The sequence below is a fragment of the Ostrea edulis genome, chromosome 5 (genome assembly GCF_947568905.1).
Source record: "Ostrea edulis chromosome 5, xbOstEdul1.1, whole genome shotgun sequence".
In the NCBI taxonomy this organism is placed as follows: domain Eukaryota; kingdom Metazoa; phylum Mollusca; class Bivalvia; order Ostreida; family Ostreidae; genus Ostrea; species Ostrea edulis.
In genome coordinates, this window is record NC_079168.1 from 4,447,932 (window position 1) to 4,465,367 (window position 17,436).

Consider the following 17,436-nt stretch of genomic DNA (forward strand, 5'->3'; position numbering starts at 1 on the left):
ATCGCCGCCAAAAAAAAATTATGAAGGGGGGGGGGGAAGCAATACTCCAGGTGCTTGTGGGGAATACCTTACTTTTCTGATATTTTTCTCTTACCAAAATTATTTTTTTCAGTTCTTACATATTTAAAAAATAAGGTTTAAAATCTTACAATGTATATAATTACTATACTTTGTAGATCGGCCTGCTTAGCTGATGTGTTGAGATCACCAACCTACTAATGCATGGGTTCGATACAAGATTGTTCTAAGACACCCCCCCCCCTTTTTTTTTTTTTTTACTGTGTTCATGTATACAACTTACTGTAATTATACATCATCGTCGGAAACACACAGTTGATTACGCTCGAACGTTCCTCTCTCCATCACAGAGGAACGAAGCGTGATGAACCGTGGGTTTCCGACGATGGTAATACACTAGAGCTGACTTACATATTTTTTTTTACAACAACTGGGAACTATCAAAATATGCAAACTCTAAACCAGACATGGTAATACACTCCCAATAATTTTTGTAGAAACGAGATACAATGCAAGTGAATTGTACATGAAATGCGAGAGAAAATTTATATATAATTTTTGAGAAAAGTTGCGCATGTCTTTCTGAAGACTTTCATTCAAATGAACAAGTCATTTACAATTGACAGCAAAATTCATCAACTTTCATGTGGCCTGATCAACACCATAAACAGCGGATTGTTTCACATGGCCTGATCAACACCATAAACAGTGGATTGTTTCACGTGGCCTGATCAACACAATAAACAGTGGATTGTTTCACGTGGCCTGATCAACACCATAAACAGTGGATTGTTTCACGTGGCCTGATCAACACAGTGTAATGAAAATCATAAAGATGCATGTATATTTAATGTATTTCTGTTCATACAAATCTTCGAATTCAATGAACTAACAGTCCAAACACAGGAATTGTTGTCTTTCTTTAATATTTCATGTCAATTATATTTAATTTACATATTATATAAAATCAATAACAATGTTTATATACACTAGCTCTTTCCATTCATCATGATTGGTGAAAAGTGCAAAACATAACAGGAGGCTGATGGGCCACATCACTTACATGTACCGGTGACGGAGTCACCGTGGCCCTGCTGTTCTGCTATTGTGATTTTGAACAGGTTTTTTTTTTGCAATCTTTATTCTCATGAAAAATGTTGACTGCATATTGTGGCCTAACCTAGCTCCATAGGGTCCCAACATAACCATGATACATAATATTATGAACAAGGTCACTGGGTACATGAAAAAAATTTAAGGTATGAAATATAAGGTCTTGCCACAAGGAATCTATACATAAGATATGAGAGTCCTACCTAAAAAAAAAGTTCAGAAGATATTGTTTAGGGAACTTTTCATTTTTGTACAATGTAGGTAAAAAAAACTCTGGTACCAAAATGGAAGGTGTTGTCACAAGGAATGTATACATGAATTATGAAAGACGCATCAATCCCCCTTCAAAACTAATCTGCAAACTCGGTTAAAGTTTTGGAATTTGGGTTAAACTCCCAGGTCACAAGGTTAAACATCATAGCATCAAATGAAGTTTCTTGCCATTAATAAGGAAATTATATACAAAATATGAAAGCCCTAAATACTTCAGAAAATATTGCCTAGGTTACATTTTCTTTAAAAGTAGGTCAAAATCAAACTTCACAGTCACAAGGTAAATAACTTTGGTACAAAATAAAGGCCTTGTCAAAAGGAATACACATATGAAATATGAGAACTCTATCAATTGCAATTCAAAATTATCAAGGATCAAGCTTCTGACAGATGGGATGAATACAATAAGCATCCATACGATAAGCATGATACTTTGTGGCAAATTTGGCTGATATAAACCATATGGTTCTGGAGAAGAAGTCAAAAATGTTAAAAGTTTGCAATCAGATGCTGGACAAAAGTGATCAGAGAAGTTCACTTAAGCTGAAAGCTCATAGGAGCTAAAAATATCTTTAGCATGAGCAATCCCCTTTGCTACACAAGGATCTAACATACCAATCCGATCACTTGAGCGCGACCTTTTTGTCACCCAATGAAACTGCTGCTGGTTGTTTGGAGGACTGGTGTATCTTACCAAAATTTTCATGTGCGAAATCTTTTTAACAACACAATAGAGATGAAAAGATCAGAATTTCACTATTTGGTAGAGACATCCTTACTCGTCCAAGATTTGATGATGACATCGTACATTGTAACTATGAACACAGACTCTCAACAGACATCCATTAATCCCAGTAGGTCACTGAGTGACTGAGGCGATATGAAGATGTCAACTGAATGTGCAAACAAAAAGTAAAAACAAATCTTCAATATTTGCAGTCATGTGATTGGCTGGTGAAGTCTCATAAATATCCATTGCCTTGGATCATTAGAATGTGACCTTCAATGTGATGTCGTTAAATGCTTGCAAAGTGAGTATGTGAAATGTAATTAGAGTTAGACTGATGATTCCCTGGCCCGCTTCAGTCTACACATTACGCCCTGTAGTTAACAGCTGTCATGATGAGCTTCAGATATTTCTGGTTCTGTGTATCTACTTCTTCCCCAGACTGCCCGCTCTCATACCTGTGAAACAAACAGAACTCGCATTAAAACACCCTGTATAATCTCGACTGCCCGCTCTCCTACCTGTGAAACAAACAGAACTCGCATTAAAACACCCTGTATAATCTCGACTGCCCGCTCTCCTACCTGTGAAACAGAACTCACATTAAAACACCCTGTATAATCTCGACTGCCCGCTCTCCTACCTGTGAAACAGAACTCACATTAAAACACCCTGTATAATCTCGACTGCCCACTCTCCTACCTGTGAAACGAACAAAACTCACATTAAAACACCCTGTATAATTTCGACTGCCCGCTCTCATACCTGTGAAACAAACAGAACTCACATTAAAACACCCTGTATAATCTCGACTGCCCAGTCTCATACCTTAATCTCAATCAGAATTAAGTAATGTTCTAGACTAAATGATTTTTGGTCACAAGAACTTGCAAAATACCTGTGAATAAATAAATATTATATTCTATATTATTACAAGCTTTACTTCAGAAATGAACATCACTTTTGAGCTGTTCATGGTCCATATAAACGGATTTGGATTTGAGGCATATTCTGTGATTCACAGAGAATTTGCCTCAAATCCAAATCTTTCATATTGACATGAACAGCACAAAAGTGATGTTCATTTCTTATATCTATATTCATTTACTTAATCACCATTTGTTTACATTGCTTGTATAAGTTAGGAAATATTTTGTTGCATAAAACGAACTCCTAAGATCCACCTATGTCACAGTCGTATTGTGACGTACGTCAAACATAGACATGACGTGACAGTTCGTCTCACCCTGCCTTTTATCAACATTGCACGGTGCTCTGTATTTTGGAGCTAAGAGACCACAAGATTGGGATGATAATCCATGTAAGTTCACAATCTTAATCCAGGGTGCGACTTTGCAAGATCTTTGTAACACATGTTGCATTTTTTCAAATCATTACGCTCTCTCACTCGCGTGTTTTAAGCTAGTTCATAATCCGTTCATAGTCAATAAATATGAACGGATTTTGTCGCATGCTGAAATTGGTTGGTTCATAGAAGAAAATGCGATTTGTAATATAAATATAGGCATTTGAAGTAGATCCTGATTGAAAGGGAAAAACCAATTTACATATTATCGAACTTCTAATGTGAAGGTCTGAACATGGGCTTATGTTCTTAAGTTTATGTTCAATGGAATGATTCATTGATGGCCTACAATCCATGTTTGCGTTTGGTGGACTCCCCCTTGCTGGCAACCCCCCCAACCCCCGGAGAAATACTTCAAATCCACATTACAGTGTACATCCTCACTGCATGCAGACATTACGGTATGTTTAATCTACACTAAATAAGGATGCATGCTTACATATTTTTAAAATATTGTAAATTGTACCATTTTGGTTCCAGACGAGTTGATTTTTATAGGATTGTGTCATACATGTATATTCTTAGATAAAACTGTATAGTAGTATTACTCATATTATGGCCAACGTGCCAATAAAGTGAATAAATCTGAACCTTTGAACCAATGAGTTTACATTTAATTAATAGCACATCACTTTAACAAATTATAGTATTGTTCTTACTGTCAGAGAAAATTTAAAAAAATATTTTTTTCCGTATATCTATGTAAACTTTAAAACTTCTTGTGAAATGGAAATCCGTATCAATTGGGACTCAGTACGGATTTCCATTTCACAACCTAAATGACTCCATATTATGTCCCAAACTGACTGTGTAATGAATTTATCCCACTGAAGACCTTTAGAAAATTTGTTAAGATTTCAGTGACATCTTTGATAAACATCATTCAATTATTAAATTGAATTACATAAACATGTGTCACATTGAAAATCATATAATCACAATATCAAAACATCACAGTTAAAAATTTGAACACTAACATTGAATACACAAATCATGTACATGTATGTTGAAACTGAATGCTGACACACAGTGAAAGCTACGTTAGCCCTCAGACTACCCTGCACGGAGATGGTACATTTATATTGAAATTTTGGGGTGTCATATGATTCGTAAGTGACGTCACATTTGCTGAACTCACTGAATGGAGACGGTGTATTGAAAATTTTGGGGCGTCAATGACATGTGATTTGTTAGTGACGTCACAGTTGTCAAACTAATACACCTTCTGTACAGAGATGTAATATAAAAAATTTCAGGGTGTCATGTGATTAGCTAATTGATCATCCAATCAATTATCTACAAAATTGTCTGAAGCGGGACAACGAGATATAAAACATGTTGGATAGACCTAAAACTGTGTATTTAGAACGTCGTCAAAAACCTATCTAGACAACCATGACAATAATCGGTAGCGAATCTAAAGCTGTATACAATATAATACATGTAAAGGACTTACACGAAAAAGAAGCGGGTACACACATAATCCGACTCCGGAGACACCCAGATACTGCCAGACTTCTTCAGGGATGGATGTGTGATCACTACAACAGAATAGCATTCCTGTAAATACGACCGGTATTACTATCATACAATTACATTCATACAACAGATAATATAATAATTGTAAAAAGATATCCCTAAAACAATTTACCATTGATTTTATCATATCATCGAGGTTACTGTTACCTAGTTTCAAGTTATGACCTTAATGGTCTTATCATATCAAATTCAACTTATCGCTGAAAGTTGCATGCCATGCTGCTGGGGGAAAAAAACCAAAATGGTGGCATGATATACCTTGTGAATAGTTTGTTCACAGATGGACAATTTTTTATTTTAATCAAATATATAAATTAATTTAAAACGTCAAACACTTGTGGGCTTATGTATGGAATGACACGTACAGCATACTGTGATAATTTTCTGGCGGGGGCATAACGACTGTCACACTTCCTTCTTGTGATTCTGAGTATCTGACCCACATAATGATGAAGGCATAGACCAGGAATATCATTATAATGGCTACAGGCTTTCAAGTGACATTTTGCAAAAAATAAGGGCCATTTTAAGGACAAAATTATCAAAAAATAAGGGCCTTTTTAAGACAAAAATAACGGTTAAATTTACAAATCAATAGGAAAGAAAAAATTGTTTTACTCACCATTTGCAAGAGCAATAATACAAAAACTAATTACCCACTCAGAAGATCATACCAGTGGTCATCAACAGCCATATTCGGCATTCAGCACAAACCCTGTTATAATTCAGGTGGACTCCCATGACTCCCAATCAATGCCGAATATAGCTGATAACCATCAAGATGTCTTCTACATTTAATCAACATATTCATTTTCTGAAAGTATACTAAGACTAAATTTAATAAATTCCAACACTTACTTTATGTCAAATTTATTTAAAACTTTCAAAATTTGAAAATGTAGGAATTTCAACAAAAAATTAGGGCTTTTTTAGGATTCTAAAGCTCAAAGAAGGAAAATAAGGGCTGTTGTAGAAAAATAAGGAAAATAAGGGCCCGCTTGAAAGCCTGTGGCTACGAGAGTGTGTTAAGGCAGGTCATACTCCATCAATGCACGTAAACTGCACAATCTTTAAGATCTGTCCTACACACAGAGAGGGAGCTGCTAACTTTTTTATTTTGGTTGTTTACATGAGAACATTTTGTATAATAACAACATGACAAACAAGCGCTTCCATACGACGTCATTTCATGGCTGTTATAAATAAATCATGAATGCACCTTAATAGAAAATGAAAAAGGAACGCACTACCCCAGGATTTAGAAAGTGATACAACTGGCGATAATGACTGTAAAACACCCATCGTTTATCAAAGTGTTGTTAGATTTCTACCACTTTCAGCAAGAAATGATAATCACACATCTAAACACGAAACCATCTAGCCCGTGTTTCACATTTTACACCGATGTTCTACATTTTTCTTTCAAAGTTTTTGTGACAGACAATTGTAACAGTAATTGCCATGTAAATTAGTTTATGACCTTACACTTGGTGTATAAAAAGGCTCTAAAAGTATATGGTGTAATGTATTACTTTTGCAGTTTTATTTCAGTGTGTGACAGAGAAAAATCGGATCGACATGCTATGTGGAAATGTTTTCCCGTTAAACAATATCATCAAGAAATGAAATCAACGTACCTTCATAATATCATTAAATTCTCAGTGTTTCACATATATATGCCATATATCCCATGACATATATTTCAGATAATCCACATTTTGTCAATATTTACATGGCACAGTTAACAAATTCTTTATATATGTCATCGTCACTCGATGTATACTTGTGATGTCAATTTATTTTCATATTGATCAGACACAAATTACACAACAGCAGTATAACATTTCATATTTCTTTGGATCTTAGTAGCTGTATGGTTTATTTTATGCATGAATAAAACTTACGTGAAAATAAAATGGGAATTAGATATATATTATATAATATACTAAATATATATATATTTAGTGATATACTTATTTCCATTGTGACGTCACATTGTTTAGTGGATTTTATCCCAGCAAAGATTTTCATAACCTGCCTTGACGTACCTGTGTAAGAACATGGTTCTGATGGAATAGAGTTACCTTCACACAGATCATCATAACCTACCTTAACGTACCTGTGTAAGAACATGGTTCTGATGGAATAGAGTTACCTTCACACAGATCATCATAACCTACCTTTACGTACCTGTGTAAGAACATAGTTCTGATGGAATAGAGTTACCTTCACACAGATCATCATAGCCTACCTTAACGTACCTGTGTAAGAACATGGTTCTGATGGACTAGATCATTCAGTTACCTTCACACAGATCATCATAGCCTACCTTGACATACCTGTGTAAGAACATGATTCTGATGGAATAGAGTTACCTTCACACAGATCATCATAACCTACCTTGACGTACCTGTGTAAGAACATGGTTCTGATGGAATAGAGTTACCTTCACACAGATCATCATAACCTACCTTAACATACCTGTGTAAGAACATGGTTCTGATGGAATAGAGTTACCTTCACACAGATCATCATAGCCTACCTTAACGTACCTGTGTAAGAACATGGTTCTGATGGACTAGAGTTACCTTCACACAGATCATCATAACCTACCTTAACATACCTGTGTAAGAACATGGTTCTGATGGACTAGATCATTCAGTTACCTTCACACAGATCATCATAACCTACCTTGACGTACCTGTGTAAGAACATGGTTCTGATGAACTAGAGCTACCTTCACACAGATCATCATAGCCTACCTTAACGTACCTGTGTAAGAACATGGTTCTGATGGACTAGATAATTCAGTTACCTTCACACAGTGCAATGCATGTCATGCTGACTCCGTGATCGAGGAAACGTGCCTGGGACTGAAAAACACAGGAGTATGATTACTCATTACAACAAATATCTACACAGTCACATCTGATCAAAAAGTACCCCCCCCCCCCCCCCCCCCCCCACCCAATCATTTGATATTTTACACAGCCACATTAACAAAAGTTTTTTTTTAAATCATCGACAGCATTAACTACACCAGGAATGCATTTTGTGAACACAGAAGGGCTCACGTGAAATTGGTAGATATTTGTCAATAGGAAAAATGACACCAGTGGAGGACCAGTTTATTTGCAGTCCTGAGACACCTTAAGGATGACTTTGTTGCTGCAGTCAATATTGTATAACCCCTATAACTTACCAATCGATTCTGTGGAGTTTTTTTGTAGCCATAGCCCATCCTGGAATATCCAAATGATGTCGATGAGTTAGGGCTCAGATAAATTCCTTTTCCATAGGCGGCTCCATTTACCTGAGAAACAGACATACATCTTAAAAATGCTGATCCTGGAGTTACCATTACATCTGCTGTATTTGTATTCAATACAATTCCTCATAAGCACGCATATCTATTGCCACTCATACACGATTCTTTTGTTGACTATCAACGATTCTTGTACTGATTTTTATCCTTCAATATCATATGTCATATCAGCCCTCGGGGCCACTCGGGTTGATATGACATATGATATGGATTTTAGCATGTGATATTCTCTATGCATCGTACTACATTATAATTATGAATTGTATGCTGCTATCTGGTTATGTATCACACATAACGGATCTGATCATACAACTGAATATCATACTGCTGTCAGACAAAGTATGATCAGAAAAGTTCACATATTAAACTTTCAGCTCAGAAAGATAGGCTATATAAAATACTATACACACCTGCAGTTTTGTTCCGGAAGCTACTATCAAACCTTCTCTGATGATGCAATGCCAGTTCTCAATACCAGATCCACTGCAATTCAAATCAGACACTCATAACTACATGATATTATTGATATTAAAGGACATAGACTTATGATGATTGTGCTAGCTCTGTGGTTGCTCTCACTGGTCCAAATACTAATACTATTTATGTTCAATGTGTGTTCCGACTCACTGAAAGGCGAATGTGCTCCCATGCTGTTTTTTCAGATCTCTGAAGACCTTCTCCTTTGCTGGAGGACTGTTCAGCAACAAATACTGATGAGGGGTTCTCATGAACTCCAAACGCTACAAAATAAGTCAGGTAGAATCTGATGAGGGGTTCTCATGAACTCCAAACACTACAAAATAAGTCAGGTAGAATCTGATGAGGGGTTCTCATGAACTCCAAACACTACAAAATAAGTCAGGTAGAATCCCTGGGATTAACGTGCACAAAAATACAAATTTTATATGTACCAGTACCACAGTATTACTATTTACTAATGACTGATTCATTAAAAGGCTTTAGATCTTCACTACAACACTAATACAACCGTATACAGTAAAACACACTTATAATGAACATGCTTATAACGAATTCATGTTCACTGCAAAGTGATATTTATTCCCCTATCAGAGGAAAATAACTAAAACTGTATTGGATATTGCAAAGTTTGGTTATAACAAACTCTTTTTCTTTGGCCCCGGGGGATTCACTAAAACTGTGTTTAACTGTATAATGAAGTTTAATTAAAACAAACTGTTTTTCTTTGGCCCTGGAGGTTCACTATAACCATGTTTTACTGTACAATGAACTTTGGTTATAATAAACTTTTTTCGCTGGCCCTGCCGGTTCACTATAACTGTATTTTAATGTATAATGAAGTTTCGATATAACAAACTGTTTCACTGGCCCTGGAGGTTCACTATATCCATGTTTTACTGTAACAGTATCAATATTTCCTAGAAACTGATTCATTATAAGTTTTACATTAACACTAACATAGCATGGGTTTCTTACACAGAGCTGTGACATACATGTACTAATTCAAAACAAACTCACCCTCTCCTTTGGTAGCTTTACAATATGAGATCTGTTACTTGAAATCACCCTGCAATATTTGGGAATTTTTATAACATAAGTTCATAGTAGGGGTGAAACGATACAGCACCTTCTCGATTCGATTTTCGATACTTTAGTCTCAATTCGATGATTTTCGATTCGATACAATAGCATGTACCAAATTCTTTATAATGCTAAGATTTTTTTATGTTTCGTTGTATTTTTTGCTCTCTGAAATAAATTCTACATAATATAAAACCGTTTAACATACAGCAACACTCTTATCACTTGTCCTAAAGCCAAAATGTTGCCATCCCCAGGATTTATACATTGGGGGTGCATTTTTCAACTCGACTGCGTCCATTTTGATACAGTAAAGTTTACTCGTATGTTGATTGGGCAATTTTCAATTCCATTGGCTAATCAGAAACTGTGTTATCAAGAGCAATGTGTGGTATGATTTTAGAACCATATTGAACCGAAACAGACCCCGAATAAATCGAACATCGAATCGAGACCACTACATCGCGATTCGTCCGCATCGCGATGCATCGTTTCACCCCTAGTTCATAGTGTTTCAATATTCAATTTTCAATATTTCAATATTTCAAAACATTGTAAAATGATCTTTAATATATCTGCCTAGTATAGAATGAAAAATTATTGTTTTCACCGATTCAGAGATTGTGGAAAAAATTATGCATGTTTTGACGACCTGATTTGATAATTGAAGAATGGATGGATTATTTAAATTTCTGAATATTTCAATACCCCCAAAACAACCAGAGTCTATTAATGTACAGTATACTTCATGTATTTTCACTCAGGCACCAAGATTACCACTAATTCATCAAACTAAAGGATTTTAACATGAATAGTAAGACTAAGAACACTATTTCATAAAACTAAGGACTTTAACATGAATAACAAGATTAACACTAATCCTACCACTGAAGTAATGGATAAGCCAGTTTGTCCTGTTCATCCAAACTCTTCTTAATCTTTGAGGAGTCGGTTTTCACCAGTTGTTCAGTCGGTGGGATGCACTGCAGGATCTTTTTTACTTTGTCGTAATTTTTTTCCTGAAAAATAATCCTTGTGTACGTAAACAACTTGACTGCGGTGATTAGTGGTTTATTGCAAAGTGGACATTTTTGTAGGAAATTAAATTTTGTCCATTATATGCTTTTCCTATCATCCAAATAATAATTCTGACAGGAGTACATAAAACACCTGAGGTGTGAAAATTAACAAAAAGAAAAGTTTAGGGTTATCTGATGAACACTACAGCCAATCTTGCAGCCTAATTCTAACCTTTGGATTGAGGGCCAGCTCCGTGGAACGGGAGGGATCAACCACTGTGGGATATGGTGAAAAAATGGCATTTTTTCTCGGTGAATTGCATGCCGCCCGGGTCATGGCAATCAACAAATCTACTACCTAAAACAGGGAATATATGTCTTACATAGTGGTATACTGTTAATCCATTCAGACATGAAGTACAGAAATGTCAGTTGATGCATGTCACGTCGATTAGCGTTGTATATATCTACCTCTGCTCCTGTAGCTACAGACTCGGCAGCGTCCGCCATAACACCGAGCGTTTGAAAAGCAAACACACACAGTTCCCGAGAACACACCGATGGCTAAAACATCAAACGTGATAATGTAAATGTATGTGTAAATAATAACATTAAACATGATATGTACAGTACCCGCAACGTTATTCTTGACATTCCTATCGTGTTCTATCGTGCGTGTATCCTATCGTATCGTGCGTGTATCCTATCGTATCGTGCGTGTATCCTATCCTATCGTGTATCAGGTTTTCCGTTTTCTATCGTGTTTTGCGTTTATCAGGTCTATCGTGTATCGTATTTTGCGTGTATCAGGTTTTCCGTTTATCGTGAAAATCGTTTATCGTGTAGCTTCGGAAACTATCGGGATCGTATATTAAATCTAATGAAAAAGTAAGATACTTTCCGAAAGCTTTATTCGTTTTGTTAAAGAAGCTATTTTTAGGAATCGAGGAAAGACAGTATATTTGAAGGAGAACAGAAAGCTGTTGATTTTAAAGCAGAAAAAGAGCTATATGTCTATCCAGAGAGGGTGAAAATTTATCGCAATTTCATTCTGTCTAGAAAGTATGCAGTGGTTTGTCGAGCAAACCGAGGACAATAAAACTGAAAGCTCCTTCATCTGGAGTTCATAAACAGTTCCTTGTCTAGAAACAATTATTTGTAATTAACACTAACAGAGAAATAGAAAGTTCCGATCTGAAAGGAAAAATCAGTAAATTACATTGTTTATTGCATATATTTTAATAATGGTTCTTTTTCTTCCGATTTTGTTCACCTGTATTCAACTTAATATATATCAACTACTGAACTTGTGCGCGTTCTTATCTATCTGATTTTGTGTATCACCCGTGTTTTGACAGTAAACATTCTCAGGGGCATTGTATTTCACACATTTAGAAGATTAAGTTTTAAAAGAGTGCAAAGGTATATTGCATCTCCCACAGTTCTGCTCAATTGGGCACGATTCAGCTGTCATCGGTTTTTTTTTTTATTTGTACATGTACATGTACACATATACCAATAGTCGTACGTGTAGATACTGGAAATGTATGCCGGTTTTGATGATTATTTGAATTTTTTACATGCTAAACACAATATTTAATTTAAAGCGTTTCTAAATTGCGACTTTAAATCAAGCCGGGTTTCGTATATGTTTTTAATAGTTTATTTATTTTTTGTTAACAAAATATCAATTCATATGAATATGTTCCAATTACTTGTGACTATCAATTATCACTCATAGTGTAGAAATATCTAACATATGAGCATATGGTGTAGTGCGGTGGATTGAATTTAAAGCGGTCATTATGAAAATAATTGTAGTTGTTGAAAGAGCGGTGAACTCGGAGCTTGATGCAAAATAACCCCCTCCTCGCTACACACAAAATATTACTTAGTTTTATTTGATATCCAAGATAATAGACAATATTAATAGAATAAGAGAGCTATTGAAGCATGATAACACTACATTATATTCCATTTTGTTAATTCCCTGTTTAATTGCTAAACACTCGGCATCAAGTGTGAATACCACGGGTCCTCGGAGATGACCTTAAAAACACGCCCCGTGTCACGGTAGGTGTGGCACGCTAAAAAACCCTCACTGCTCAATGGCCGTAATTGCCGAGCATAAGCCTAAATTTAAAAGCTCTTCACCGGTCATGGTGACGTCTCCATATGAGTGAAATATTCTTGAGCGAGACGTTAAGCAAGATAAAAATCAATCACTCCATTTATGATTCATATATTAAACATTCAAGGTGACAATATACGTTTTAGAATCATTGGCTGAGAAAATTCATATAGATATCTAATAATGAATTCAATACCGTATATAGTTTAGCTTCCGGATTTTAGCTGTAATGACGTTAAAGAAAACATAAATAGAATTTTTTAAAAATAAAAAATAAACGTACAACCGTGGATAATTACATTATATGCTCTAGGTATATATTAAGTATTGAAATCCTTCAATATTATTATCAACATAATGAAATTATTTTGTACGTATCAAACTTTCGTTCTGTCTAAATTGTTTCTAAATTTACAACATTTCTATCAGGTTTTCAGTTTATCGTGAAGATCGTTTATCGTGTTTTGCGTTTATCAGGTCTATCGTGAAGATCGTTTATCAGGTTTTGCGTTTATCAGGTTTACCGTGTATCCTATCGTATCGTGCGTGTATCCTATCGTATCGTGCGTGTATCCTATCCTATCGTGCGTGTATCGTGTTCTATCGTTTATCATGTCAAGAATAACGTTGCGGGTACTGTACATGTATGTGTAAATAATAACATTAAACATGATATTTGTAAATAATAACATTAAACATGATATGTACATGTATGTGTAATTCAATAACATTAAACATGATAATGTAAATGTATGTGTAAATAATATCATTAAACATGATATGTACATGTATGTGTAATTCAATAACATTAAACATGATAATGCATGTGTAATTCAATAACATTAAACATGATAATGTACATGTGTAAATAATAGCATCAAACATGATCATGCGTGTGTAAATAATAACATTAAACATGATAATATATGTGTAAATAATAACATCAAACATGATCATGCATGTGTAAATAATAGCATCAAACATGATCATGCGTGTGTAAATAATAACATTAAACATGATAATATATGTGTAAATAATAACATCAAACATGATCATGCGTGTGTAAATAATAACATTAAACATGATAATATATGTGTAAATAATAACATCAAACATGATCATGCATGTGTAAATAATAACATCAAACATGATCATGCGTGTGTAAATATTAACATTAAACATGATAATGTATGTGTAAATAATAACATTAAACATGATCATGAATGTGTAGATAATATCATTAAACATGATCATGGATGTGTAATTCAAAACTGCACAAGAAATTTGTTGTAAAGAATTAGAACAGTGGAATTATCATCTTATCTTCAGCTGGCGTTAATTTGGATATGAAGAGGATATACTAAGGGCTGTATTCTCCTACCTTTAACATAGCTCCGTTTTGAAAGACATGAGCATCATCACAGACAACACAAAACTCATTAAGAGTGGGTAATCTTTGTTTAGCATATTGGTACACCTGAAATATAACACACAGGTAAAACACCCATTTCTTGTACACCTGTAATATAACACAGCACGGCAGCATTTTCATTTTTAAAATACATGTACACACGTTTCAATTTCCTTTATCTGGGTCAAGTTATGAAGGACAGTTCTGTATTATTCATCACAGACCAGACAGACATGAATTGAACACAAATTTGCATACAAACCAAGGGGAAGAATTCTCGTAAGTTCTGTCATTTGTGGAACCAGAAAAATTTATTCCCCACATTACAATTTAACTATCATGAAATAGTATAGCATGGCATGCAACTTTTCTCTTTAAAAAATGCTTTCCTCCGACAATGTATCAAACATAATTTTTTAATTGTTAAAAAATCTTTTATAAATTGAAAAGAAAAACTCTTTCACCTGGATCAGAAACCCTAAATTTGGACTCGGGACTCTTTTGGAATTTCTCCCAAACCATGTGGATGTAGGCATCAAATTTAGGTCATCTCCATCCCCAGTCAAATCAATGACCTCCGGCTCAACAGATTTAGGTTCCACGGAGTGCAGTCGACTGACTTTCTTGATGCGTTTTTTGCTGAGGGGGGTAGATATCTGGCGATGATAAAGTAATTGACCACTGGGACCTGAAGATGTGGAACACTCGGGGTTTGATGCTGTGCTTGTTGATCTGTAAATTTCAAATTTCAACTGACATTTTCCGCAAGTTTTACAATTAATTTTATAGGCCTTACAACACCCCAAACCATCAAATAATGCTGTAACATTGAACTAAAAGCATCAAACTTTGTGTTGAGAAATTTTATTTCTTTTACTTTGTGTTTCCCCAGCTACTCTCAATGGCCTACATTTTTCATAACACTATGCGAGTTATTTCCCCCTGATTACAGAGGGCGCACAGCAAATTGCGGTCCTCAGTTGACAGTGCCATATAAGGAATAAATAGAAAATTTACAATTGTTGATTGCAATCAATTGCCAGTTAAAGAATTTTTCTAAGAATTAAGTGTAATGACTTAAAAATAGTATAAATGAACAAAATATTTTAATCCCTAATTACGTTTATATGTGTCCCTTGTGTGGTTTTCTCGCAAGCAATGTATGGTCATGATGTAATAAAGTATGTAAATATTACCTAGTCCTCGGTTTCTTTAGATCAGAATCATGATGTCCTTAGTATATCAGCAATTCTTCATTATTAATTTTTATCAATATTTTCGACAACCAAAACACACACAGACAAACAAAAAACAAATAAAAAAAGCATGCAATAATATATGCCTAAAAACACATGATGTAAAACCAACACATAGCCTACATGTACATTATCAATTTATCTCTTCACACTGAACAAAACTACTTGTTACTAAATGTACACCAGGTGCCAATAAATAAAGCATGTTAATTATCTTGAATTGGTATTTCTATAGTAATATTTTTGTAAAAATATTTTTTTCGCATGTGATTCAATCTTTTGAAAGTTATATTTTGTGTACATCAACTTACACCTCTTCTTGCACTTCAATTACACAAATGAGCACAAAAACAATCAGGCTTCTAGCAACAATGGGTCTGCCTCCTTTACTATTACATACAAACTTGAGGGGGGTTGGGGGTTACGTGCAGAGATAGTTCTATAGTCTGATAGGCTGCCCCCCCTCCCTCTTTAAAAAAGCATTGTCGTGAATGGTAGTGGAAATGTAAAACTTAACCAATGCATGGAACTGAAAAATCAACCCTTGCCACCTTCCTTCTCGAGCTTTGGATGGGTTTTTTTATTTATTTGTCAAGAGATTTTAGGCAATACTATGAACTCCCCCCCCCCCCTCCAAAACAGATTACTACATTATAACTTGGACAGAAATAACGTCAAATACACCTATAATCCCCCCCCCCCTTCCCCAACTCTACAATTTGATGAAACACATACTTTAAAAAGTTTTCTCCTTAAAATCGAAGAAATTAAACCTTGTTTTTGTCATAGATATATTATAGCCTGTTAAAACCTAGTATTCTAAAGAATTTGGTAACGTGAACTTTACTATACACTTTTTGTTAATACTATTTATGTGAAGCTTAGGACCACAATCGTAAGAGCGCCCCCAACTTCCGGTGTAAGGGGAGTAACTGCAAAAATGTAGGCCATTTTGTATTCTTTATAGGATTTATGAAATTGAACACTGTTCATCATGTACACTTTTTCCTATTCATCCTTGACACAGGGGAAATGATTTGCCCATTTGTGCTATGGTATTTTCCCTCTCTAAATTTAAATATGTAAAGCTTTGTAGAATTGACATCATTTAAAGTGTACCTTACAATGATAGACCTAAATACTTGAAATATCCAAGAAATCTCCAGCCTACCAATGTAAAATGTGATACCACATACAGACAGAGAACAAAATGATAGTCATGTGATTAATCATGTGTCTGCAAGCAACAAAACGACACACAAACATATTATTATCTACATTAAGGAGGAAAATCAATTGCTTATATATTGTTTAACATTTCTCTGGAGAATTTTTAAACATTCATATGGAAACATCACCATTGCCAGTAAAGGGTTGCAAAATTTAGGCCTATGCTAGACACTTACGGTCATTGAGCTGGGAGGGATCTTTATCATGCCACATCTGATGTGACACAGGGCCTTGGTTTTTGCGGTCTCATCCGAAGGACCGCCCCATTTAGTCACCTCTTATTACAAGCAAGGGCTACGGAGGACCTATTCTATCTCGGATCCCCACAGGAATTAAGGATTAAAACACCAAAAAATCTGATATGGATGAAAAGTGGAGAATATGTACAGTAATTTTGAAATCCAACTTTCCAATTCACTTCATTTTATAAAAAAAAAATGCACTTTAAGTAGAAAGTAAGCTGGGGAA

The 17,436-nt window shown here is 35.0% G+C and overlaps 1 protein-coding gene across 3 annotated transcripts in view; it reads right to left on the reverse strand.

The window, feature by feature from the left end:
* Positions 1-927: 927 nt before the first annotated feature.
* LOC125652488 (protein mono-ADP-ribosyltransferase PARP6-like) overlaps positions 928-17,436 on the reverse strand; it is a 30,176-nt gene continuing 13,667 nt past the window's right edge. For 2 of the 3 annotated variants that reach the window (XM_048881718.2, XM_056167065.1), the window contains 12 exons: positions 14,947-15,214; positions 14,453-14,548; positions 11,412-11,504; positions 11,173-11,298; positions 10,807-10,940; positions 9,859-9,907; positions 8,989-9,101; positions 8,772-8,844; positions 8,239-8,349; positions 7,852-7,909; positions 4,954-5,038; positions 928-2,589 (listed from right to left, as the gene is read on the reverse strand). In XM_048881718.2, the coding sequence (XP_048737675.2) occupies positions 2,499-2,589; positions 4,954-5,038; positions 7,852-7,909; positions 8,239-8,349; positions 8,772-8,844; positions 8,989-9,101; positions 9,859-9,907; positions 10,807-10,940; positions 11,173-11,298; positions 11,412-11,504; positions 14,453-14,548; positions 14,947-15,214 (1,297 nt within the window). In that variant the 3' untranslated portion in view covers positions 928-2,498. The other variant, XM_048881719.2, reaches the window with a different exon arrangement.